A 27,228-nucleotide genomic window follows, 5' to 3' on the forward strand; every position below is an offset into this window, starting at 1 on the left:
TTTCTCATCGGATTTCTTGCCAAAAAGTGTCTGGGATTAGCTTCACTTGGCCATGTCAGCACAAAACATCTCTGGAAACAGTTTCCCCAAAAGCTCGAATCCCCTGTGGCTTTGAAACGCTAATTTCAAGATAATCTAATTAGGCTAATGACTTGCCCACCACCATGCAAGAAAGCTGGGAGAATCTGCTCGAGATTTCCGTGCCTCCCAGACATGCTTTTTTTTTTTTTTTTAAATTTTTATTTTTAAACTCAGGCTGGTGCTAAATAGCAAGAAGCACAAACTTTGATTTCACTGAAGGAGAACAGTCTTTAAAGAGGTAGTTGCTTAGAAGCCAACCGTGTCATGCATTTAAGGAGACATTAAAAAGAAAATTGGTGTTGACAGTGAAACCATAATGCATACTTAAATATCGATTACATTTCGTCTGTGTCTCAACAGCATTAAGTCTTCATTCAGTAGGACACAGATCTTGTAAATGTTAGTGTGAGCAGCTGGGACAACAGGCATGCAGGGGTGCAGCTCTGATCCAGCTAATCTCTAAGCCTTGATCATTTACAGAGGAGAACGCAAGCCTAGGGGCAGAGAGATGCAGTCTGGAACCCTCGTAAAAAGGTACTGGCTGGGATCTGTCCAAACGTTTTGAAGCTGTAAATTCAGCTTGAACTGTTGACTGACAGAAGATGAAGGAAACCTGAGGGTGTGCAAAGCAGACTCTGAACGTCATCTCAAGTTTGATTAAGTTAGAATCAGCAAATTTTCCTGTTAGGCAATTACCTATTTGGCTCTTTGCGCTTACTGAGCTTGCATGGCAGAATTACAGAACAGAATGAAAGATCTCAAGTTATTAAAAACAATGAGCTGCAAGATAGTAGGAAACCTGTTATAGAAGTTGTGTTGGAGAACTTTCGTTTGCCTTTCACAGACAGATAGAGTTAACCCTGTAAACAAAACCACTTTTTTGTTTGTTTGTTTGTGGTTGTTGGTTCTACTTACTGGATAATAACTGATTTGCTTATGATGTGCCAATCTGACACTTTTTTTATTTAAGATTGCTTTCAGTGATGTTTCTCATTTCACTTTCAGACACAGCCTTTTTCCTCTCCTATCGGATTGAACTACAACCTACAACATTTTATTGTTTTGGGATTTTTTCAGTCTTTTTTACCACTTATTTTTGTTGCTGTCGCGGTTGTTAATGTCGTGAGAGGACAGTCATTTCACTAGTGCGCTGTACCGTCATTCGCCTCTCGGGAGGGCCGAGGAGCAATATCGCCGTTCTACGGGGAACCGGGCGGGCGGGCAGCTGCGCACCGGCTCGTAGCCCTCGACGGCAGGGCGCTGGGCCGACGGCATGAATCATCCCAACAGGGCTTTCATCGCTACAGCACTCAACAGCGGCCGAGTGGGAGCCCTGTCGGGCTGTACAGGGGTCCCTCTCGAGACACACACGAGCGCTGCCGGCCGCGCTCCCGCTTCTCTGCCCCTGCATGGCTGGTGCCGCTCCCGGGCAGCCCCGGCAGCTCGCTGCGGCGGCCGGGCAGGCGAGCGCCGAGCCGCACGGCCAGGCCGGTCCCGCGCCGGCGGTGCCCGGCCGAGTCCCGCGGGCGCCGCGCCCTCGGGCGGCCACCGCCTGCCTGCAGGTGGCGATCGACACCTCCAGCGCCGCCCGCTCGGCACCCCAGCCCCAGGCAGCCCGGGTGTGCGCTGCCCTCGCGCCGCAGCCAGCAGTGCCCGCTCACAGAATTCCCTCTCCCCTTGTCTCCCCTCCGCCTCGGCGCTGGTCCTGCGGGATAGCCCAGAGCCACCACTGCCGGGCGCGGAGCTGCGGAACGATTTGTAAAGGGCGGGGGTAAGAGGGGGAGTCGTGGAGAGTTTCTCTGCGGTGTCCCTCCAAACAGGTGGGGACGAAGGGGAATGACATCCGCGCCCACCCGACGATGGCGACCCAGCGAGACCCCCGCGGAGGGGCGGAGGGTGGGGAGTGGACGGGGAGGAGGAGGGGCGAGGGTAAGGAGGCAAGGAGAGGAGGGAGAAAGGGGAGCGCGGAGAGGCAGAGCAGGGAGGAACGGCGCGGGAGAGCGGCAGAGCGAGGGGCAGCATCTCGGCAAGCGGCGGCAGGAGGGCCGCCCCCACCGCGCGGGGCTGCGCGCTGGGCAGAGGCGGCGGGGATGGGCGGGCGCGGGGCGGCTCCGCCAGCCGCCGTCCTCCGAGCTTCGGCCGCCTCCCGCCGCGCTATATAGGGGAGGGAGGGGTGGTGGAGCGGGGGGTGCCCGGCGTGGCCAAACCGCACGGGGCGCCGATGCCTCCTGCCAGGGGAGCGCACAAGTGACCGGCGCCTCTTCCCATGTCTATCTCCTGAAGCGACTCCCTCCCCCGCCCCCCCGCCCGGCATGGATGTGGCCAACAACACTACCTCCCCAGCGCGCTCCCCCGAGGAAACAAGCGGCCCCGGCCTCGCCGAGGTGACCCTGGGCTACCAGGTGCTCACCTCCCTGCTCCTGGGCACACTTATCCTGTGCGCCGTGAGTGGCAACGCCTGCGTGATCGCAGCTATCGCCCTGGAGCGCTCCCTGCAAACCGTGGCCAACTATTTGATCGGCTCGCTGGCCGTCACCGACCTCATGGTGTCCGTGCTGGTGCTGCCCATGGCGGCCCTCTACCAGGTGCTGAACAAGTGGACGCTGGGGCAGGTCACCTGCGACATCTTCATCTCGCTGGACGTGCTTTGCTGCACCTCTTCTATCCTGCACCTATGCGCTATCGCCTTGGACAGGTACTGGGCCATCACGGACCCCATCGACTATGTTAACAAGCGAACTCCCCGGCGGGCGGCCGTGCTCATCAGCCTGACCTGGCTTATCGGCTTCTTGATATCCATCCCGCCCATGCTGGGCTGGAGGACGCCGGAGGACCGCTCGAACCCCGACGCCTGCACCATCAGCAAGGACCACGGGTACACCATCTACTCCACCTTCGGCGCCTTCTACATTCCGCTTCTTCTCATGCTGGTGCTCTACGGTCGCATCTTCAAGGCGGCACGCTTTAGGATCCGCAAGACAGTCAAGAAAGCAGAGAAGAAAAAAATCGCCGACACCTGCCTCACCCTCTCTCCGGCCACCGTGAAGAAAGGCAACGGGGAGCCCGGCAAGGGCTGGCGGCGGACTGTAGAGCCCAAACCCGGCGCTTGTGTCAACGGCGCGGTGCGGCAGGGCCAGGACGGGACCGCCCTGGAGATCATCGAGGTCCAGCACTGCAACAGTTCCTCCAAGACTCACTTGCCGCTACCCAGCGAGGCGTGCGGCTCCCCACCGCCGCCCTCCTTCGAGAGCCGCAACGAGAAGAACACGGAAGCTAAACGGAGAATGGCTCTGTCCCGGGAGAGGAAGACTGTCAAGACCCTGGGCATCATTATGGGCACCTTCATCCTCTGCTGGCTGCCGTTCTTCATCGTGGCCCTGGTCCTGCCCTTTTGTGACAGTAAGTGCTACATGCCCGAGTGGCTGGGGGCAGTCATCAACTGGCTGGGCTACTCCAACTCCCTTCTCAACCCCATTATCTATGCCTATTTCAACAAAGACTTCCAAAGTGCTTTTAAGAAAATTATCAAGTGCAAATTCTGCCGGCAGTGAAGCCCACCACTCCGGGACGGGGCAAGCGGGGTCCTGTTACTTCCTCCACCCGCCTGCCCCGAGCCGCAGTGTGCCCCCGCCCAGCCCCTGCGCAGCGCCGTCCGAAGGGCGGGGGACTCCGGCTTCCCCGCTCCGCGCAGCGCGCCCGAGTCACTCTCTCTACGCCCGCTGGACAAGCCCCCCGGATCAGGGCAGGGCTCCGCTGGGGACGCCCAGCCCGGCAGGGCTCCGTGGCCGCCCTCGTCTCTCCGGGCCTCCGTTGCCGGGTGCCGGCGCTCCCGCCTCCCTCCCACTCTCCATCATTCTGGGTAGACTTAGGGTTTGCAGGTCGTTGCTTGTGGTGGCTGTAAACCACAGCGTCTGCCCGAGTAGCATCGGTAAAACAAAACCACCCTATGCAGGAAACCGCCGTGTTGGGGATTATTCTTGGATTTACCAGGCGACGGCGGTGGACTGAGTCCGACCTCGGTCTGGCAGTGTGAGTATGGGGGCTGAAGGCGACTCCTCGAGCGGAGGAAGGAGTTTGGGGCGCGTTGCTTCCCTGTTTGTGAAACCCTCAAGTGGATGTTCTTGGGGGAAAAGCACCCGTGTTTGGTAATCTTGCAAAGTTCTTAAAGCAATGTCCCCGTCTGCGTTACGTGTGCCTGACAGCTCTCCTGGTATGCTAAGACCTTCCAGTTCACCGGGGTTCCCTTTGTTACAACAGAGGGAATTGATGGGACTTAAAACCCCAACCGCACGCCTCATTATACATGGAGATTTATGGGGATTATTTTTTTTAAATGCCTTTGACCGAGTGTTTCCCAGCAAGGAAAGGCTTGGCGCCATGCGACTGTCCCTGAGTTCACCGCGCACACAACGGCACAGGGAGTTTAAGCAGCCTGCGAAGTAGCGTTTTCTTTCTTTTTTTTTTTTTTTTTTTCCCTTCCGTAAGCCGCTTGAAAGTTTCTCCTGAGACATTGCGGTTGCTTCGGAGGCAGTCAGCTGCGGCACATTTCGCTCGGGGGAAAAAAAAAAAAAAAGAGAAAGAAAGACAAACAACAACAAAACGATCCAAACCGATCAACCAAAACATTGCCATGTGCTCCGTGGCGGTAGGGGAGGGGCCGAGAGCATCAGCCAGCGGCAGTCGCAAGTGGGGAAAACAGCATCTCGGCGCAGACTGGAAAGGGACAGGCTCTCTCCTCTTCCGGGCGAGTCCCGGCGAGGGTAAGCACGACCTTCCCCGCAATCTGATAGCCACGGCCAGAAGAAGGCAGTGTCCTGAGGGTTCTCCTTGCCTGACCTGGCCGGTCCCCGCGGCGGATCTGTAAGCCTCTGCTCGCAAAGAGTCCCCGCTCTGCCGCTAGCCCAGCTTCTTGGCCCCGGGAAACCCGGTGTACGTCCCCTTCCCCGCCTGGCCCGGGGCTGGGGCAGGACTGCGTTGCCCGCCGCACAGCCCCTCTGCCCGTCCTGCCCCCCTGCCCCTCCGCTGCCGTGCCCATGCCTCTCCCTCCGGCTGCGGCCGGCACCTGGGGCCGCTTTCGGCCCGGGAAGGAGGGGTAGGCACTGGGCCGGCTGCCGCTTACCCCTGCGACGGGTTGCCTGGAATGAATGCTTGACCAAATATATATATATATACACACATATATTTTTCCTGTTTATTTTTGTGTAATCTGTGTTGCTTGTAAGTAAAAGGGAATGTGAAATATGTGTGTCACGTGAATGTAAGTGTCCAGTAATTTCTGAACTTCAACCGCTTACATTAAACGAAAACAGTGCTTTTGACAACCTCGGATATGCAGCTGATTTTCTGAAAAATCTTATTTGGCCTCATTTTCGCAATTAAAGTGATCTTTGATCTTATCTCTTCTTTGATCACTCCTAACCACACGCGTCCTAGATGTTCTCTAAGTGTCAGTGTCAGAGGAGTTAGTCTGGAGCGATTAGGGAGACGAAACTTCTCCTGAGGGCTCAGGTACCCGATGACTTTGGGAGCACCCCGCTGGGGTGAGGTTGGGCAGAGCTGCCGGGCACCCTAGGGCAGGGAGCCGGGACGGGAGCGGGGGGATTGCTGCTGTGCTCAGCACAGGAGGATGTGCCTCCTCCTCTGTGCCTCCTTCTTTGAATCCTGCCGACTCCACGCCTCCTGGACGTTTTGCCTTTTTCCAAGTAACTTTTTTTTTTCTCTGTAAACCTTCCTGTAAACTCGTCGGCAACGATCCCAGCTGGGAAAGCGTGGTCGCCCTCCGGTCCAGCACAATAGACCGCGCAGGGTCCCCGCTGTCCCCGGGGTCTGGCTCCAGACTTCGGGGTGGGACGGGACGGGGCCAAGCGACTTCGCCGAGAGCCCCAGGACCTGGAAGCAGAGCACACCCCGAGCCGCATGAGACAGGGCCGCCAGAGGGGTGCCCCTTCCGTGCTCGCTGTATCCACTTGGCCCTCCCGCGCTTCAGGGGTGCGGATGGCGGGGCTACGAGGGCACCCTCGAACGCATGCCGCGGGTCGCCTTGCCCCAGGCGCGCCGGCTCCTGCTCCTGCTCCGGCTCCAGGCCCCGGAGCCTGGAAGCGCAACTCCCTTCGGCTGGCACCAGCAGGCGACACGCGCCCTTTCCCTTCCACCTCTGCCCCCCGTTTCCCCGCGCGGTCTCCGTTCGGTCCTTCCGAGGCAGGACGCGGCGGAGCGGCCCCGCACCCCTGCCCTCCTCCCCGGGGCAGGGGATCCGCCAGGGCGGCGCGTGGCATCGCTGCTTCGGCGCCCTCCACCACCAGCTTCTCACCTCTGCCGCTCTCCGGACCGTGCCATGGCCACACGGGCCGGACCCCGAAGTCGCCAACGCCGGGGCGGCATCTACGGTACCATCCGCGACTCCTACCGCATCCCCCTCCTTCTTCCCGACCTCGCGGCGCTGCACCAGCCACGGCGGAAGAACCAGCCCAGACCTCCGTGGGACTGTTTCTCTCAACAGTTTTAAGTTTTTCACTCCTTCTGTTGTCTCTTTATTTTTTTTTCTCCTTTGCAATAAATTCCGTAGTGTGGAGGAAACGACCTGCTTTAAAAAATAGAGCTTTTGTTTATGCACTGCGATTTTCAAACTCTTAATTTGATTTCTACTACAATTTAAGAAAAAAAACCCCAACCAAACCAAATCCAACCAGCAAACCTAGTTTTTTTTTTAAGGGAGAAATCAATTTTGCTTTAAATCAATATTTGTGGTTAGTTGCAGTATTTTATTTGCTACACTAATGAGCAATCTCCTCAGAGCTTAGAGAGGTCAATTTCAGTTTTAAACATTCTATGGAAGTTCAAGCAATGAATAAAGAAAAATCCAAATAGCAAGCAAAAGATTTTATGTTTTAAACAGAGCCACAGAAAATTGAGTTTAAACAACTTGAGTCAATTGTGAATATCTTAGACGAGCACAGATATAAAGGCTTTAACCTTATCTTCCTTAAAAATGCCGCTTTAGACTGCTGTAAAACAAGAAGAGAATTTCATAACTTTAAATTTTTCTGCTCTTTGGCTCCATTTGAGGCTGAATTTGGGACTGAATCACACATCTGACAAGACGTGCTGGCAGAGCAATTGAAGTATACTTACACTGGCCAACTGTATTTATGGTTGGGACTAGGAGGATGAACATGCAGGAATAAGGAAAGGCATGTAGGCTTAAGTTAGTTTGGTCCAAACTGCAAAACAGATTTTGAGACGATAAAATTTCATCTGTTTAAATAGAAATTTTCAACATAAAATGCTTGATACTCCTTTCTTTCTCCTCTTAGTCCCATCCTGACAGCACCATGCTGGCAAAAACAACAAAACCCCTCAAACCAATGTCCCCAAATCTCCTCATAGTTAAAAAATCTGATCTCTAGAATCTGCAGTTTCAAACATTTCTCAGGACAACATTGCGAATCTTGCACTAAAACACACAGATAAGATATTCATCACCAGCGAGAAGAAACAAAATGATGATGCAAGTGAATTTCTGTTTCATAGCTTCCCAGTTTTAACAGAGATTCAGTTTTAACAGTAGAGGTGACTATGACCCCTTTATATGTGGCTGGAGAATACCCAAAATGGCTGTCACGTAGCACATGAACAGTCCTATTGGTGTTTTGCAAAATCTAGAAATGATCACATGTCTCAGAATTTTGGAAAATGCAGTGTCTTCTGTATTTTTGGATCTCAGTCCAGATCTCCCTGTTTAGGTATATGCCGCTATGAGCCTCACCTTACCTTGCTGCCCACAGCTGAGCTCGTGTTCTCTCTGAGTGACTAGTGTGACTTCAGGGGCAACTCCACAGCATGAAATACTTTCTGTTGGACTGGAAGCAAAAAACTTTTGGTGAACGGTCCTTTCCACAGCAAGAATGTACTCTAAACTATATAACTTAATGGGCTAATTTCTTGACTTGGGCAGTGAGTGACGGAAGATTCACTAGTATTTTCTTACCTCTCTTGTCTAAAAAATGCTCAGGCACACAGAGAACTGTACTTGAATGTGGCCACAAATTCCAGCCTTGCAAATGTCTGTGCCAAGTTAGTTTGGCAGACTGTCAGCATTGTCCAGAAGAATGAAGATGGGGGATAGAAAACAGATGGATTATAAAATGTTTTAAAAATTACTAAACCTGAAAAAATTTTGATAGGGCTACAAAAAACCCAACCCAACCCCAGAATCCTACAAATACAACCCCCCCTGCCCCCCGCAAAAAACCAGAGGCACATGGCCATAGAGATAGTTTTTCCAATCCTCACAGAACTATGGTTGAATATAGTGAGGGTCTTAAAAAAGAAAAAACCCACATTTCTTGCAAAAAACCAAACAGGCAGAAATTGAAAAAGGTACAAGAGTCATGTATTGAAAACGCTAGCCAGCACAAGCAGAGGTCAGTATTTGCTCCTAATGTAGTGGGTTTTTTATTGTTTGTACCAGAAGACACTTGAAGCATCTTTTGCTATTAAGCAGAGTCAATATAATCCTTTCAAATCGACTTTCACATTTCAAAGCTATTTAGACCCACTGCTGAACCACAGCTTACATGCACAGGAGCAATGAGAATGATGTAGATAAAGGTGTTTTCTGTGGGCTATTTTAACTTGTACCTTGTTCGTACCTCTTGGCATCCCTACTGTGGTTGGTTTGGTAGGCAGACACAGGCCTAATGGATCTGGTACAGAATGGACTGAAGTGAGTATCATATAGCATATGCTATACCATTTCATGCATATCCTCACTAGTGAATGCCATGTGTAATCCAATCTTTAAAGTGAAACCTGCTTGGTGAGGCTTACACTGAATTCTTTTCTTTGAAGTGGCTCAGAGAAAAAATGTCCTTCTTCAGTTTGATACCAAAATGAGTGGCTATGATTTTAAACTATCCGGTGCCAAAAGAAAATACATACAATGGTCTTCTGCTTGAACTGCTATGGTCCAAGCATAAGTCTTTTGAACCAGAGTGAGTTGTGAAATATATGGAAAGATATTAAATTTTACATGCAAACATGTCTTTGAAGTAAAGATCTCAGTAGATAACAGTTTCTAGTTGGCCTTTGGAAGAATGCTTCCAGGGGAAGTGAAGGTGGTTTGGATTCAAAGACACCCAAACCAATCAAAACAGCACGTGGACCACACTCAGAGGTGCTTCCTGTACTCAAGTTTGGCTGGTTGCCTTTATGCAGACCAGTTTCAGGCAGAGATTGTGGAATAGTCACGTCTCACACAGACAAAGTACTGGCTGGGTGTTGCCTTCAAATTGATGGCATTCAGTTGCCATCATCTTCCAGCCTCTTTGCCTGTCTACCCAGAAGTGGTGAAAACTTGGGCAAACTGCAGGTAAAAGCCCTGGGGAAGAGCTGGTGATAGTCTTTGGGACTAGTTCTAGAGGAGTTTTTTTGAAATTTCAGTGTCCACAAGGCAAGAAAGAAGCAGTTAGAAAGTGAAAGCATTAAGGACAGAGAATCAGCACAGCTTGATTTCATGGAGGAGGCTTGGCACTGAAACACAGTTTCAGAAACTTACACTCCTGAAATGGAGACAGCTGCTCTCTCAGATTGGGCAGATGATTGTAAACCTCAGGCCAGGCCAGCACTGAGCCAAAGAGAGTCTAATCTGGTCAAAGTGCCCATTGAAAATTGCCCCCAGCACATTTTGCTCTTTGTCTTTACTGTACCTAGTGCTAAGAACCACAGCCATCTTTGTGCAAGCCAGTAGCTCTTTTCCATCTGCCTTCTAATGCTTATCCATTGCCTATTTCCCAGACCCGAGAAACAAAAAAAAGTCAGCAAATTCATTGGATCAAGTCTGTCCATTGAAGAATACTGTTGTCTTCAGAAGAATTGCAGAAGACATGAATTCAGTTTATTATTTCTTGAGCCAGCTGACATGCTGTCTTATCGTGACATAGTTAAGTGCATGCGCATTTAATCAAAATACCATAGAGATCAAAGAGGCAATTTCACCCACTATACTTCTATTACAGACAATTTTGTGAAAATCCTTGAGCTAGTTGCCTGAAAATGTAGTTTTCAGTAGCCCTCAGAATTTATTTCCCCCATTTCCCATTCACAAGTCAGTCAATTGCTCAAAATTGCTGGGTAAAAGTTTTCTAGATTTCCAAATAACTACTATTAAATTGCTGTGAGATCTGCCTTTGAAGCCCTAGTTTCATCTCCAGTTCCATAGAATTTTTTAAAAAATCAGATTTTCAGGGATTTCTAGCCTAGCTTCAGCAAGGGAGACAGAAGAGACCAATCGTTTTCTCTCTCTCTCCATCAACCTCCTTACTATTACGAAAAACAGTGGCTTTGTTAGAAGGGGCAGGAAAAACAATGCTTCCTGATGGAATTCAAGTCAATGTATGTGGAATGTTTTTGAGCATGTTACAAGTTTTCCCAGTATCACAAAAGAATGTGATTTGTTGTAAAAGGTTACTGTAACAATATAAAAAGACTATTTGAGTTATTGAAATGAAAGACAGATAACATTTAGTCTTACTTAGATTTTCTCCATTCGATGGAGAAAAATATTTCAAGCAATACAAAGTAGCAGCCATGTTTAGTGACTTATGATAGACACAGTTTATGTCCCATAACACATTTTTAATATTGACATTATGAAATTATGCAAAAATAGCCATAGAAAAGTGCATCATTCCCACTGAAAGTGCCTTGCATATCTGAATATTTAACTTGACAGTATTTATGAAAAAAATTTAATAATAAATACATAAATTACATGTAGAATTGAAGTATTTTGTAAATAAAAAATGCTTCCTATTTACTTGCAATATCCAAATCAGTCTATTGGTGCCCTAGGAGACTTTATTGAGCTGCTGAAGACAAAAGTGATAACTTGCTGAGAGAGAAAATTAGCACTGGGTTATGAGGTAGTCATAAATGCACCTGCATGGCAACAAGTTGAGAACTTCAACAGCCTTCTGATATGTCACATAGAATGCATTTATTTCTCTCTAATATCTAAATTTCAAGTCATGAGTTGCCTCTTCGATTTGGAAACATTTTCATTTTCAGTATCATTTTTTTTACTAAAAAATGAAAAGGCAAAGGATAGTGACATATACCTTGGAAGAAGAAATAATTGCATTTTGTTCAAAGAACTTCCTCCAGATTTTGACAAAAAAAGAGAGGAAAAAGGGGTTGTTACTTCATTCATAATTCAATCAACTTTTACTGCTGTGTTTCAACAAGTACAAATGGTTACGATAAACATTCTCCTTGAGTGGAAAGCTTCTTTTTATGGAGCGATCGAATATTTTCTTTCATTTTCTGGGTGAATTTTAGGACTCATGGTATGCATAAGTTAGTAGCAGTAATAGTGAAGTGAAATTATGTAACACAGAGTAGACTGAAATAGAGAGCAAAATAATTCACTCATAAATCTTGTCTTTGTTGCATTCAAGTCCCAAAGAATTGAAGAGTTTGCATGTGAAACCAAGCTCCTCGGATTCCTCCCAGAGTGTCACGCAGGGAGTGCAGCTCATCGTACTCTTGGTCGATACATCCTGAGCCAGGCAGTCCTACTCTTGAGGTCAAGGCACTGATAGCTTCAGAGCTGACTGCCATTGTCCTCCAAAGGAAATTCTAAATAAAACCAGAATGTAAGAGCTATTCAGGTTAAGATACAGGTACGACAGCTGAAGTCCCTGGCATGAATACTGCAAAGATCAATATTAGGGTCCACTTACTCTTTGCCTTTAAGTAGATGATAAAGAAAGAAAACAAAATCTTTCTCCCTGCTTGCTACTTCATCCTCCTTTTCCTGAGGAAACAGGTAAAAAAGCAAAAAAGGATCATCTGAGGAAGCATAAATTCAGAATCTAAAAGCAGCTATTTCTATTGTATATTGAAGTTGTAATTTGAAATTTTTAAAAATGCATTTATTTCAGATTAAAAAAAAATACTTAAAAAAAGTCAGTTCTAACTAGAGAAGATCTAATTTAGACTAGGTGATGATTGGTCAAAAATTAGACTCAATGGTCTTGGAGGTCTTTTCCAACCTTAATGATTCTGTGATTCTGTAATTGAGATAATTACTTCATGGTAGCACTTTTGACCCCTGTTGGTGAAGGTGATTTGACTGTGCTGTGGGACTGCTTAGAAGCTCATCAAGACGCAGTCAGAAGGGCAAGAGATAGGCAGCAGGTCCAGTAGGAAATGAGTTTTGGCTTGAACTTGCCTGAAAGCCTGAAAGACTGATAAAAAAAGTGCTGTTCCTGAAGCTTGAAGATATTCTTGTGATTGGAATCACAAGGCACAGCAAACAAGATGTATTTAATCCTTTGATGTCAGTAATGGTCAGGACAGTCCATGCAGCCTTCTCTCCTTCTATTTCACCATAAAATAAAAAAATTGACAGGAATCTAAATCCTTTTTTTTTCCAGTGCGTACAAGAGAAGAATGCTGGAGAATGTTAGCAATTAATCCCTGTCCTCAACCAGACATAAGTTTAATAAAAAAAAAAGTATTGCAGCAGGATGAAATTCAAATGTTAAACAACCCAGGGATAGAGTCAATCTCTGGAAGAAGGAATGAATTGCATGAGAGTCAGATGAAGTAGGCATCAGTTATCAGACACATCATTCATGCTGACATTTTAAAAAATCAGATAAAATTGTATTTTTTAAAACATTTTGACAGTGTTCTTATACTATTTGTTTTATATATTAAGTATATAATTGAATAAAAATTGTGAAATTAATAATAGTGCACATGAAACAGGTCTCAATAGTGATGCCTGAGGCAAAATTCCTGTGTCTCAGGATATACAATTTTGCATACCAGAATTTTTGGTGAGAAATCTCAGGAGGGTAGATGGAGCAGGATACTCTGGGAAAAAGTACCAAATTCTTTTCCCAGAGTAACATTTTTCATCTTAACATTCATGGCCATCATGAGAGGCAGAAGGCTTATCATACCGGATGGACGGAAGGAAGGAAGGAAGGAAGGAAGGAAGGAAGGAAGGAAGGCAGGAAGGAAGGAAGGCAGGAAGGAATGCTGTTCCTACTCTGCTGCTAAATATTAGGAAATGAATCATTCAGATGAAATACTAAATCCAAGCAAGAGAGAGTCACATAGTTTAGCTAAGTGCCAGTTAAAGACCAGGAGCTGGGCTATCTCCCCGCACTGAACCAGGAGCCTGTTGCTCTTCAGGTTTCTCTCTTTCTACTTGTCAGTCTCATCCTTTGTAATCTCAGTTTTACACAGCTATTTCTACCCACACGCATGGACTATACCTCTATGACCTTGTTGATAAAGAGCAAACACTGTAAAAAAAAAACAAACTGGAAAAAGAAGTGTGCATTTCACCTCACTGTGTATGGCAATTGTTGTTACAGCTCAGTTTTTCATGATTGTGATATCCCACAGCTTGGAATACATCCCTTAAGAGATGAAAGATTTTTATCTGGAGCTGGATCCAGTAAGTATTTTCACAGAGCAGTAGAATCTCATCTAGTCCTACACCCCTGCCATGGGCAGGGGCAGTTTCAGCTAAATCACTTTGTTCAGAGCTCCTTTGCACCTGACCTTGAATGAGCTCCAGGGATGGGGCATCTATCACCGCTCTGGGCAACCTGCTCCAGTGTTTCAGAATCACAGAATCACAGAATCACAGAATCACAGAATCACAGAATTAACTAGGTTGGAACAGACCTTTGAGAACAAGTACAACCTATGACCTAATGCCATCTCATCAACTAAACCATGGCACTGAGTGCCACACCCAGCCTTTTTTTAAACACCTCCAGGGACAGTGACTCCACCACCTCCCTGGGCGGACCTTTCCAGTGCCCATTCGCTCTTTCAGCGAAGAATTATTTCCTAATGTCTAACCTAAACTTCCCCTGGCGCAGCTCGAGGTTGTGTCCTGTCGCTGATTGTCTGGGAGAAGAGACCGACCCCCACCTGGCTATAGCCTCCTGTCAGGCAGCTGTAGGGAGTGATAAGGTCTCCCCGAGCCTCCTTTTCTCCAGGATGAACAACCCCAACTTTCTCTGTCTTCACAGATCATCCCTCTGATCATCTTTGTCGTTCTCCTCCAGACCTACTATAGCAGGTCCATATGTTTCCTGTGCTAAGAACTCCAGAGCTGGATGCAGTGCTCCAGATGGGGTCTCAGCAGAGCAGAGGGGCAGAATCCCCTCCCTGGTCCTCCAGCAGCTGGCCACGCTGCTTTGGATGCAGCCCAGGACACATTTGGCTTTCTGGCTTGTGAGTGGCTGTCACCAGGTCATGTGCAGTTTTTCAACAACCAGTTCCCTCAAGTCCTTCTTGGCAGGTCTGATCTCAATCCCTCTACCACCCAGCCTGTATTGATACTGGGGTTTGCTCCAACCCAACTCCAGGACCTTGCCCTTGTTCAACCTCCTGAGGTTCACATATTCTTACTTCTTGGTGGCTCAGGATGGCCTCCATCACTCTGGATGGCATCCTATTCCTCAGGCTTGTCAACAGCATCACTCAGCTTGGTGTCATCTAAAAACATGAAGAATGAAGGCTTATGACTGCAAGACTTGGCACACAAGCAATCAGACCACATTAACTCAGACGGGGTCAATATAAGGTTGGCCAAACTGCATGGCTATCTTTACGCCAGCAGATGCAGACTCTGAGGGATGTGCTACACTGTCCAGCTTTGTAGTGTTATATTTTAGTAAAAAATGGCTATATCTGTAAATTGTACAACTCAGAAGGTGATTCTAAGGGAAGTAGCTGAAAAAGAAAGAACCAAGGGAAATATTTTTCCACCTAGAATGGCAGCTGAACACAGAGCTCTTTAGATTGTGTTTTATCATTTGTTTGCCTGGGAAGTCAAGGCACCACATGCAAATGGCTCGTTCATATTGCTGTACCCAGATGTACTCTGATGTCTGTCAGTTGCATGATTTAAAAGTTTAACATTAATTTAAACCTCCATGTCCCTCTCTTTTAATTTTTGGTAAGGCTGTTTATAGTTCATTAAAATTGCTTTTCATGGGATTTGCAGTGCCATGCAAAAAGGAGTTTTTTGCAAACATTGTACTAGGCAGCTGATGTATGGCCCAACAGTACTTCCTCCAGGAATGCTTTGTCAAATCTGCGCTAGCTAGTGCTGTATCAAAAGTGCCCTCCTACACAAACCTAAGAGAGGTTGGTTAAAATGAGTTACAACAATGAAAGCTGGTTAGAGCCCAGATCTCTTCACTTACACTTTACTACTAGCAGCTTTGGGGTGGAGGAGATGTTTCCAGAGCAGGAAGGTATGGAAAATGAACTTTTGCAGTACTGGCTTTCCTTATGCACTTTCATACAGCAGTTGAAGTGGAGATACTTGTATTATTGAGAAGAAAAGCTGAAATGATTAGTGTGAACAAATTATTGAGAATTTTTCAGATCTTTTTGTTCTGTTCACAGGCTATTAATGAGTATTCTGATTTAACACCCACCTCTCCCTGCTGCTGGAGCATTGCCACTGGCTTTGGAAATGTCTCATTGGGTAGTTTCTTCTAAATGTTTGGTATGTAGGTGTTTACAAACAGTGACATTGCCCATCTCCCTTTCTTCACCTGTGGGTGCAGCTGATTGCCAGTGCCACTTAGCATAGACTCTGCTTCAGGATTAGAAGAGATTCTTTTTAACAATAGCAGAAGGGTGGCAGCAGTAATTTGGCCACTGCGGATGGTACAAACTTTCTTTGAACATTCTTATTAACAAGATCTTATTAGCAATATAAAAATAAAAGTAAATAAGAAAAGGCAGCAAAACTTTCTCCTACATAGTTTTTTTTGACACAAAGTGTTCAAGTACACTCTAGGTGTGCCCAACCACTCCATCCCTTTCTGTCAGTGTTGCTGAAGGCTTTCAACAGCCTTTTCAGCCAGCCAAAATAAACTGTGCCATAATGAGGGCAGACCAGTCCAGAGAACAGTAAATTCAGCAGCTCTATATTTAGCAGTCTGACACTTAATGCATGCCTCTCACCCCAACACTGAGTCTGTGCAGCAGGTTGGCAGGTGCAGCAAGAACTGAACAGAGCAAGCACCTGAGCATACCTGGTCAGACTTACTCTTTGTGTGTGTGTTTGTGCTGCTCACCTTGGGTCTGTGATATCTATTGGAACCCTATAGCTTTTATCAATCAAAGGACAACCTAAGACCTCTTAAAAATCAGCTGAGATGCTCTTATTACTTTGGAAATAATCCAAATACTGTTTTTCCACGGGTCACACAATATTGCTAATTTTCAACCAACTATAAGCTGACTCACTTTCAATGTTTATTACATTTCATCTTCTTCAATTTTATTCCTATCCTATTCACAGGGAGGTTTGTATGTTTTTGTAACGTTCTGCAGTTGTAGCATTTCATAATTTATGGCCCGCTAGTGATTCACTGCACACAGATTGATAAATTGTGAGGGATTTTTTCTGGTTGTGGATCTTATGTTGGTGTGTGGTGGTTTGTTTTGTTTTGTTTTTTTGGTGGTGGGGTTTTTTGTGTGTGTGTGGTTTTCTTTTTTTCTTTTGATACTCTTATGAATGTATTACTTTGGCTTTCAGAAATGTGTGGCCATCAAGATTAATAATTAAACTGTAATAGGATCCATTGTCTCTGTAGATTTCTGAATATACAATACAGAGGTATTTTGACTTGTTTCTCCTGAACAAATTCAACTGCTTTCCACCATAAGCCTTCACCGGCAAAATTCAATTCCTCTTATGTGAAGGAAACGTGGAACAAATAGGAAAATAAGTAGCATTTAATACAGAAGAATAAACTCATCTAGCAGCACAGTTACGGTCTCAGACATCAGAGATCATTGTTGACTTCAAGACAATGAAGCTTATTTAATGATGCCAGGTTATGTACAGTGTAAAAGCTTACTCACTTTGCATGAAACAAACAGAACAGGCTGTCGTCGGGAAAAAATCTGTCAAAACTTAACCAGTGGAAAGCATGTAATTCTCACAGTGCAGGTACATGGTGATGTGAATAAACACATTAGCTTCATATACTGGCTGCAGCTGCTGTAAAATTGGTGACTCATGATTGTTACAAGAACTGCTGAAGAAAAATTACCTTTTTTCACCTTCTTTTTTAACATATTTCCATTTCAGAAGAACTTTGCACAAAGACAGCAGTGCATGGGCTTGTTGTGTGTGACCCCAGGCATCTGCTGGCTGCCCCCCAGCAACTGGTGATCCCTTGTGCAGCTGCTTGGGTCAGAGGATGAACTTTTTTTTGGAAAGGCAGGTGGCCTTGGGAAGACCAGGGATTTTACATGGCTTTCAACTGTTACATTGATATGCATTGCTGTAGGCCAACAAAAATGAGAAGACGGTATTAGAAGTGTTGCAAACAGATTTAGAAATAGACATTTCTCTTGTCTTGGGTTGGGATGGTTTATTCTTACAATTTTCTTTTTTTAAATAGAAACAAAAAAGTGAGCAGATATTGTCCATATGAGTTAGACTTTTCTGTAGCTGATCAGAAATGCTCAGGTCATTACTGTAAGCCACATCAACCTGCTTGAACCGAAACAGCACTAAAAATGGCCATTTACATCCACATCTGTTGTTAGTCCTGCTAGAATTTGTATATTCAGGTACCTCATAAAATTAAAAAAAATCAGCAAATCTTGTATGAGCTCTGTGGGAGAGCTAGGAACTTTTTCCCAGGCTTTGTGGACCAGGAATTGAATAAATTTTTCACTTGAGCCTTTGTACCATAATTTCTCTGAGTGTTTACTGAAACCATGGCTTATGGAAGTAAAGCAAAGATCTGCAATCTACATATCTGATATTTAAAAACCATAAATAGTTAATTTTAAAATCTCCTGTCTCAAATGTGTTCATTTGTATCTACTACAGCTTGTCTCCTTCAATATTTTCTATGGAATAATTAGCCTTATTCTCTTATCCCTTTGCTTCTCCTTTTTCTCTTGCCCAAATCCATACAAGTCTGTTTCTTGGATGCAGACCAACAGACCAAGCTAAAGAGAAGTTTTGCAAAGCATTTAACAGGAACTGTCTGACATAACACCTGGCAAGTGCAGGCACACGTTTACTCTCCAGCTGGGCATTCTTTGCACAGCCCAATATGAATGTATTTTATTGTACACTCTATTCACAGAATCACAGAATTGGACAGGTTGGAAGGCACCACAGAGGGTCCTCTGGTACAGCCTCCCCGCTCCAGCAGGGTCATCCCAGAGCACATGGCACAGGATTATGTCCAGGCAGTTCTTGTGTATCTCCAGTGAGGGAGACTCCACAGACTCTCTGGTCAAGCTGCTCCAGGGCATGGTCACCTGCACAGTAAAGAAGTTCTTCCTCATGTTCAGGTGGAACTTTCTGTGCATTAGTTTCTCCCTGTTGCCCCACAAGATGATCTCATACATCTTCCCTCTCATTTTAACCAGCAACCTGAACTTCATCAGTTCCAAGTATTAATAGAAGGAGAGACTTCTGAACCATGCAGTAAATTTTAGCTATATTTTGGATATAGGTACCTAGCAGACTCCTAATTATTTCTCTTTCAGAAAACTAAGGTTAGCTTTCTCCTAGTGAATCTATAAAAATTATAGATTATATAAAAATGAATTGAAGATTCTCTCGGGGTAAACAGTTATAATGCTATGGCAGCATGCTCTGTGCTAGGTTTTGGTAAGCCAGCTATAAAGCATAACTGTACCTGCAGGAGAGGGACTAGATAGAAGCAAATACTAATTTAGGCTAGTGACTTTCATTTGTTTATCTATAAAGAGGAGGACACGTATATTATTATATATATTATATTTATATTATTTAAATTATATTATATTATTATATATACTGACACCTCCAATTGTATGTGTCTTAAACACCTATGTGTGCTTTAGTCATTTAGAAAAGACCTTAGCAATAGATAGATAAGGAATCACACAATAGATGTGAATACTAAGGTCATTTTCGTTTCGTTTTGAAAGGCTGAATTCAAGGAGGGAGAGATTATGTCAAAAGAAAAACAAAAGAGGCACTTTATGTTTAGTGCAAAGGTTATAAATATAAGGATAATTTATGGTTAACAACCAATGAGTCCCAGAGGATTAAGAACATAGTACAGTAGCTTTTGAGATAAGACTAAAAATATAAAGCAGAATAATGATACATGACCTTATTTTTCCTTTTTAAAATCAGGTTGTTAGCAATCTACTCTGTGTTGCAAACATAGCATACCCCAAACCTTTATTTGCTGACAAAAATGAAGAATCACTTTGAAAATTCAGAGTTGAGGTAGAGCTTTGGTGCCTCTTGAATATTGGGTAATTATCCATGAAGGAAAGGATTTATAATTAAATGGAGGGGGAACAAGAGCAACTTTTTGTAGGTAGAAATATGTTCAAAAGGAAACAAATATCAACAGATCTTCTCAGAAATTATTCCACTAAGTGAGATCTTTCTGGAAGAAAAGGGGTTGAAGAGGAAGGGACATTTGGGAAGTTCTGTCTGTCATAACTGGCTCACTTTTGATGGGTGTATACATTTCTGAGTCTAGGCTCAGTTATGAGCTAGTTGAGAGCAAATGGATGAGACATTCAAGGTGATTCAGTTAAATTCAATTCAATTCAATTCAATTCAATTCATTTAAACCATGACTGAAAAATGAACAAGTATAAATGCTAAAAATTGTTACAATAATTTTTAACCTTTCAAATATATATGTCAGTATTTTTTATTTAATTAATACATAAAATTTTTGTAAAATAATCCTCCTAAACATTATTACTTCATATAATTTATGTGGAGTTTGTTATTTATGAAGTAATCAAAATATTTTGCTTTTAAAATTAACCAACTTATTTTACAAGGAAAATTACATATGTCAACTAAGCAATTCCAGTCAATCCATCTTTCAAGATTTTACACTGGAAAATATACTTCCTTTTCATCTTAGTCATGCAGCATAGGAGGTAAGTGTGCAGTATTTTCTTCCCTCATCTCCGAATAAGTTCTCAATTTTAAATGACCCAGCTCTTGAAATGGACTTTAAAACAAATAAAATCAAGAAAACATCTGCTTTGAACGTGTAGAACTAGACATTATTGTTCACAAAAACATATGATTTAGAACCTCAACAACCTGTGGCTGTAGATTGTTTGCAAGAAATTTCTGCGAGTCTAGTAAGATTGAATTCTTCAAGCCTTCTTTGATTATGTTTTTAATTAGATTTAATAAGATGTAGGTGGTTTATGTCTCATAGTAGGTGGTCAATATTTTTAATTTAATCTATGAATACAATGCAGGAAGTGACATTTTCAAAGACAACAGAACGCAGTAACTGGAATGTCTAACCAAAGTACCCAGTAGTTTGTCTGGAACATGACACTAAAACTCTGTAAAAAAAATATCCTTTCTATGTTCAAGGCAAAATAAGGTAATAATGAAAATCCTGCAATTCCAGTTATAAATGTCATATGCATCATTACAGCTTGTGGGACACCCAAACCAAAAGACCTCAAGCCCTTTGGAGACTGTGTGGCTGCATGGGGCAGGAAGTAAAGAGGAAATCAGAGAGGTAGTACAGTCAGGGGAATGAAGCACAGGTTTCACTGGGACTTCAAACAAGATGTGGACATAAACACAAGAAATTAAAACTGTGCATGTATGTGACTATATGTGACTGAGGAAAGGATAAGAAGGCAAAAAGTGGAAGAAGCAGGATCTCTGTGCACCATGGCTTTCTCACCCCAGCAGATTGAAAAGAGTTCATCGTAGGGTGGCATTTTTCTCAAGCAGCCAAAATACTTCCTTCCCAAGGTCTGTGTATTTCTCCTTGTGCCTTATTGTGTCTTGTAGATGGCAATGTCTGACTCTTGTTTAGGTTTTACAAGAGGATGAACATATTTTTCTACAAAGATACAATTTTTGGGCCACAGAGCTGGGCACCTTTCACTGACGGCACTATCCATCCCTGTGCTGTTTGTGATTGCCAGAGCCCCTTCGAGTCTGGGCTCAGCTTTGTGCTAACAGACAGAGCCACCACCTCCTAGAGTAGAGTAATTCACTCAGTGTGCCTTGGAAGACGGTCAGGGGGAAGGTTTCTGGAGATCCCTGGTCTTGCTTCATGCATCCCACTGAGCCCAAAGGGTCACAGTCAGCTCCATGCACCTGCCCAGGAGAGACCCTGTTCCTTCCACACCACACCAGTCACCACAGACTGCACTTCCTAAAGGCAACTTGGCTTTATGAACAGCCTGTATCTGCTATTTTAATGTTTATTCTATGAACAATAAGCAGGAAACAATTATGGTTTTAAGTTATTCAAAAGCAGAATTTTCCCAGGAGTCTGAACTGTTCTGGGCTTCTTTCAGCCCTGTCTGAATCTTCTGAAAAAACATCGGTAACTATAACTGTGAGGTCCATTTTCTAAATCACCACTTACGCAGCAGAAGCCAGACATGCATTTTTCTGTATTTTAAACCAGTTGTTGCTCATATGGCAGACCTTCAGCTTGGATAACTAACAATTCCCTACCGCTTTCCAGGCTGACTCTTCTTCCCTCACTTACTTAAGATTTTTTTTTCCAATGTGTGAAGCAAGAGGAAGGATTTGAAGGCTGGTGGAGGGGAAGCATAGGAAAGGAAAGGCATAGCCCAAGTGTACAGCAACGAGTTGGGTAGTCACTGATGTTGACACTGTCCAAGAAATCCGGCCCCAGTCTGCAACACTATCCTGCAGCCTGTCCATGACCTGAGCAGTCTAGCACTGGGACAAATGCATCTGAGCCTGGCTCAATTTGGGACCTTTCTAGGACCTTCTTAAGAAAAATTCTCACGGACTGAGAAGGGTCAGAAAGGATGAAAAATGTAATCTGGCCTTGCAGAAGTCAAGGGTGCAATTGCCATGAAGATCTGTGGTGAGCGTGACTTCCCTGCCATGCACAAATTGCTGTGAAATGGGGCATGGAAAGGTAACATCAGGCAGCTGCTTTTTCAAGTTGCTGTGCAGTAAGCAGTGAAGATCCTCAACAGCACCATTGCCCTGGAATGTTTTAAAGCCTCTTCTATACACTGGTGCATGATTTTTCCTCAGTCAGAAGTGAAAAGCACCCAGCTCAAAATTAGTAATGTTTTTGTTTTCTCTCTTTGAGAAGTGATCAATGAATTATTGCTGCTGCATTGTTATGGCAGCTTTCATTTAACTGCAGCTGCAATCATTATGTTAGCAAATCAGCTCTCTGCTCTCATTGAATTTGCTCTCTACAGCCCTGTAGTTCAAGGAGAGCTGTTCCAAAATACATGTAACACTCAGAAGCAAGAAGCCATTTAGAACAGAAACAGCAATAGAAAAAAAATCACCACAGCCAGCAAAGTTCTGCATTAAATTACCAGTGATAGATCAAAGGACAACTGCACAGCTTTGAATAATGGAGCTTTGCATCTTTCTCAGACATTCAGACCAAGATTTGATTTAAAAACTGAGGTGTCCAATCCCTGCTAATGGCACCTTTGAAAAACTCCAGCTGCTTTAACTCTACAGTCCAGGGGAATAAAACACTCTTCTTTTTCCAGTGGAGGTCAGCAGTTAGCATGAACATTTACGTGGAAAATTCAAAACACTCAGTCTTAGTATTGCTGAGTATTGCAGGAGGAATGAACCCCTATTTGTTCTTTGCTACAATAGTGAAAAATAGAAAAAACATAAAAACCCCCAGAAAATTACCATAATCAGATGTCTCAACTCTCTACCACCCAGCGTCGGGCCTTCTGTCCCCTCTCAGATGCAACAGCACAAATACTCATGCCATTCAAAGGGAGTGCTGACAAAATGGCAGTGGTTTATTTTAAAACGAAAATTCATAACACTCCCTGACTTCCACCTTCTAAATTTCACCTGAAACACATCCATCAAGGCCCTACATGAGCTACAAAGTGCTGGAAGGAGCCTGTTACACTCTTTGTGACCAGACGAAGAGTTAGGAAATTCTTGTGTCAAGGGTAGTACAACAGTTGTTTCCCTCTAAGCCTGAGAGAGGGGAAAGATATATGGAATAGGAGAAGTTCCAATTAATGGTTTGTGAGCATATTCTGCACCCAAAAAATGAATTATTTCTAAGAAAGAGTCCATTTGTGCAACCATGCCTAAAGTTCTTTCAGAAAAAGCATACAATAGAAACTTGGAACAATTCTTTAACTGAAACTTGCTAGTTTTAGCTCCTCATTTTGCCTACATCAAAACCCAGAATAGATCCTTCAGCTGGTCGAATTTGGCACAGTTTCATTAGTTGCACTGGAGTTGTGACAGTTCATGACAGAGGAAGACCCGCACTCAGGATTGATAAATACTGTGATTTTTGCTGCAGGATCTGAATATTGAAGCTTCCTCCTGGCCCATCAGATGCTGAACACTGTGGAACATAGAGATGTACCAACATCCTTCCTGAGACCCTATCTTCTGCCTGAGAACTGATAGATGGCCCTTGGCACCAAGTACCTTGATTGCTGTGCTCACAATACTACCTCTCAGTGAACATGTCAGCTAGGAATTTTTTATTTATATTCTAGACATTCTCCATTTCAAGAAAAATTGCAGCCATTATGGTCACAAAATCAGAGAATGGTTGAAGTTGGGAATATGGAGAATTATAAGGTAGAATTGGGCTGTGAGCTGTAAAACCGGCCTGCAGAGGCACATGGTGACACAAAGGAGCACATGGCAGCACACAGAGGCTTGTCTCCACTGGACCCTGGGGGGAGGAGGTGTCACAGGGCAGAGCCCTATGGAGAGCAGCCTGCGGGGAGCTGACAGACGGGTGAACAGCGAGTGACCACCCCATAGAAGGACACTGAGAAAGTGTGTTGCTGGTGTGGCAACACAGTACAGGTCACACCATATAAGGAAATACTGTGCCGTAGAAAAGTGTATAAAACCAGCTCATTCCTTTGAATAAATGATTCAAATTCCCTGCCGGTCTGTGTCTGTGATTCAATCGCCGACAGGGAAGGCTGGCATTTTTAGTCATTAGAAGTAGTTTTTCTCTTGCCCACAGACAAGACCAGATTCTGAAGTAAACCTTAAGTCACTAGACAAATTCCTTTCTTGAAAGTTTTTTTTTTCCCTTGGATAGTTGCAAGAAGTATAGAAAGAAAAGCTTTAAATAATATTTTAGACAGTATAGGTTTACAGAATAATGCTAAGTAAATGATATTCTGGGAGTATGCATTTCAATGTATTATTTACTAGAGGCGGTGGAATAGATTTATACAAAACCATCTCCATTTTCCTCTTTTTGCATAAACATATTTAAGTAAAGACAACATGCCTGTGTATACCCATATGAAGCATGCCTGAAACATTAGTTAACTGAGTAAACAGACTTTTTTTGGCCTCTGCTTCATCACTTTTAGGTAGGTAGTCCAAAACTGTGAGATTAAGAGAAAAAAACCCCTCTGTTACTGAAGTCTCTAAATTAAATTCCGTAGTCTTTCTTGTACTTTTCTTCTTTCTTTTTGGGGTGTGTTCCTGTCAGTTTTGTGTACCTCTGTATCACCATGCATAAAGCAAGGAGTAAAACTTTTGCTACTGCAAGGAATTTTCCATCAGCAGCTGAAATATGTTGCTGTTTGATTATTAAGGTAGGCTTTTACTGATATGCAATTAACAGAAAAAATAAAGCTTTCCTGCACTTGAATAGTGGAGATTTTGCTACTTTTTCCAGTTTTATTTCAAAAGAAATAAGGACATTTATTCCAAAACATAACCTTTTCTCACCTTACATGCTTTAAAACTGTTTCAGGAAGGGGGAAAAGGAATTAAGCTTATTTAGGAAAACAAAATATTTGTAGAGAAATATTCAACAAACTAGACAGACATACCATAATATCTGGGTTCACAGTGCTTTCAGGAAAAGAAGTCTTACTATGTCAAGTTCCATAGTTTTAGCCAAGTCTGGAAAGATCTAGCTTTCAAAATATGACAGATTCATCACAGACTAAACTGACCTGTCAAGGGAAATACATTAGGTAAATTTTTGAATAAGCATTAAAGAATAAAGCTTCAATTTTTGCTTGAAACTTTAAACAAACAAACAAACAATTTCTCAATGGATGGATATTTTGGTATTTGTTTCTCATTTTAAGAAACCTTAGATCATAAGAAGAAGCAGACAGATCAGATAGATTAACTGTTCCAGGGGAACTAAATACCAAGAGCTATTTATTAGATATGGAGCACCAAGGCTCATATGGCTGGATGCAGAGATTTCCAGTTGTAACAAAACTCATTTCTGATCTGCTGTCTTGCTGATAAACTGTAATTGGGGGCTGATTGAATATGAGGAGACTGTCATTCTTTTCTACCCAGTCTGACCTAAGAGCCCTGGTCATTTCCTGCCAGAGACTGGAATAGGCTTTCTCAATCACCAGCGAAATGCATTTAGCTTGCTGAGAAAAAGCTCTTGAGCAGTATCTTGAAACACTTCTCATTTATTAAGCAAAATGGAATGCAGCACACAGGGGAAGCATTCGGAAGGTGGACCAGCATTTTAAACAGGGATTCAGCAGCAGATCATCCGCTAATCAGTGCCATTTATTTGATTATTTTTTCAATCTCTTGGGCAAATGCTATCCCAAAGTCCTCTGACACCATTGATGGCAGCATCCTTCACAACCATGTCTTCCACTGTCAAGACATGCCAAGCAGCTCTGTACAGGCTTCTTTTATCATGCAAATACAGATGAAGCAAATAAACAGTAGAAAATGCAGGTTTTCCTTCGGGTTTGGTCCTGGCCCTTGCTCCCATCCTGATTTAAGGCTGATAGGGAATTTCAGCTTGCACTTGCCTCTGGAGCCCCACTGGGGTTTCAGGAAGGCCTCTGTCAAGCATCACAGCTTTGCAGAAGGGTGGCCCTGGACAGGTTACCAGGCACACCACCAGTATGACTTGACAGGTAGTGGCCAGCAGCCAAGGGCAATAATGTGGTGACAGAGAGGCAGACCCACACTGGCCACTGAACACACCACCCACGCGGATGCTGAGCTCCAAACACGGAGGTCCTGCTCTGGTTACACAGCCCGCTCTCCACCGTATCTTGAATTGAACATGTGACTGCAACTGCCTAACTTTCTTTTTGTGTCTCATGGCTGCGTTTTCACTCTTCTGCCATAACATGAGATTAACACTTGTGTCCTTTGGAAGAGAAATGTGCCTGAACATATTTACAATGTTATAAACCCTGTAGGAAAGTACACAGAGTCCTGCTATGACATCCAGGTCTGGAATTTGGTAAATCCCATTCTGAGGCAATCAGCTCTTTCTTCAACACAAAAACAATAGGTTGAAGACAGGAGAGGGAAGTGGCATTAGCATCTCACAACACACAGCAGTGTGCACTGGCATTGCCTAGAGAGGTAATTTTGGGAACCTTTGTCTACAGCTTTGGAGAACGTAGCTGACCTCAAGTTCTCCCATGCTATTTTTCAATTCCTAAGGCCTGATACATTGTCCTGGTTACAGGACAGTAGGGTGCCAGTTTAGGACTACGTGGGTGTACCACACTGTGTATTCTACTCCCCTCTGTCATTTCTGATGAACTGCTAATGATGGGTCATTTTCAGGAGCTGTCCTGTGCACATCAGACACCTCAGGCTACAGGCTGGGTAGGCAGGGTAGTGCAAGGCAGGGTAGTGTTTCTTCTTCTTCACACCTACGACTCAGCTGTGGTAACTCCCTCCGGGAAGCACCAGCACAGTTACACCAATCCTGAGGGGTCATTTCTGCTGATGGGCTGTAAGGGACTCAATGGCACCAGCAGAATAGGCAACAACTCAGAGCATCAAGGACTTCCAAGTATCCCATGACTCACAGGATTACATCATCCAGTGTAAAACTCCCTGCCCCAGGGGAGGTCCTGAGCATTCCCACCTGAACCTAAGCATATATAATCTTTCGGATTTTGGGGTCTTGGGACAACACCACTTGACAGATCCAGAGGAGGACCAGAGCTTCCATAGGACCACTGCTTTTGACAAGACTGACCATCACTTCAACAGGATGCAACCGCTTGACAGGACTGTGACCATCACTGACCAACAGCATGCCAGTTTGACTTTGTGGGTTTAAGCCAGTTCTCTGT

The 27,228-nt window shown here is 44.4% G+C and overlaps 1 protein-coding gene across 2 annotated transcripts; it reads left to right on the forward strand.

The window, feature by feature from the left end:
* The first annotated feature begins 2,258 nt into the window (after window positions 1-2,258).
* Window positions 2,259-27,117, forward strand: HTR1A (5-hydroxytryptamine receptor 1A). Of its 2 annotated transcripts, XR_007201084.1 has the most exons (3): window positions 2,259-4,941; window positions 13,995-13,999; window positions 27,107-27,117. XR_007201084.1 is itself a non-coding variant. In XM_048292623.1 (1 exon), the coding sequence occupies exon 1, from the start codon at window positions 2,394-2,396 to the stop codon at window positions 3,630-3,632; it is 1,239 nt and encodes a 412-aa protein (XP_048148580.1). In that variant the 5' UTR covers window positions 2,259-2,393; the 3' UTR covers window positions 3,633-5,407. The 2 variants fall into 2 exon arrangements, 1 of the variants encoding a protein (XP_048148580.1); XM_048292623.1 differs by lacking the exons at window positions 13,995-13,999; window positions 27,107-27,117 and having other exon boundaries at window positions 2,259-5,407.
* Window positions 27,118-27,228: the final 111 nt, after the last annotated feature.

Source organism: Corvus hawaiiensis, chromosome Z (assembly GCF_020740725.1).
Source record: "Corvus hawaiiensis isolate bCorHaw1 chromosome Z, bCorHaw1.pri.cur, whole genome shotgun sequence".
Lineage (NCBI taxonomy): Eukaryota > Metazoa > Chordata > Aves > Passeriformes > Corvidae > Corvus > Corvus hawaiiensis.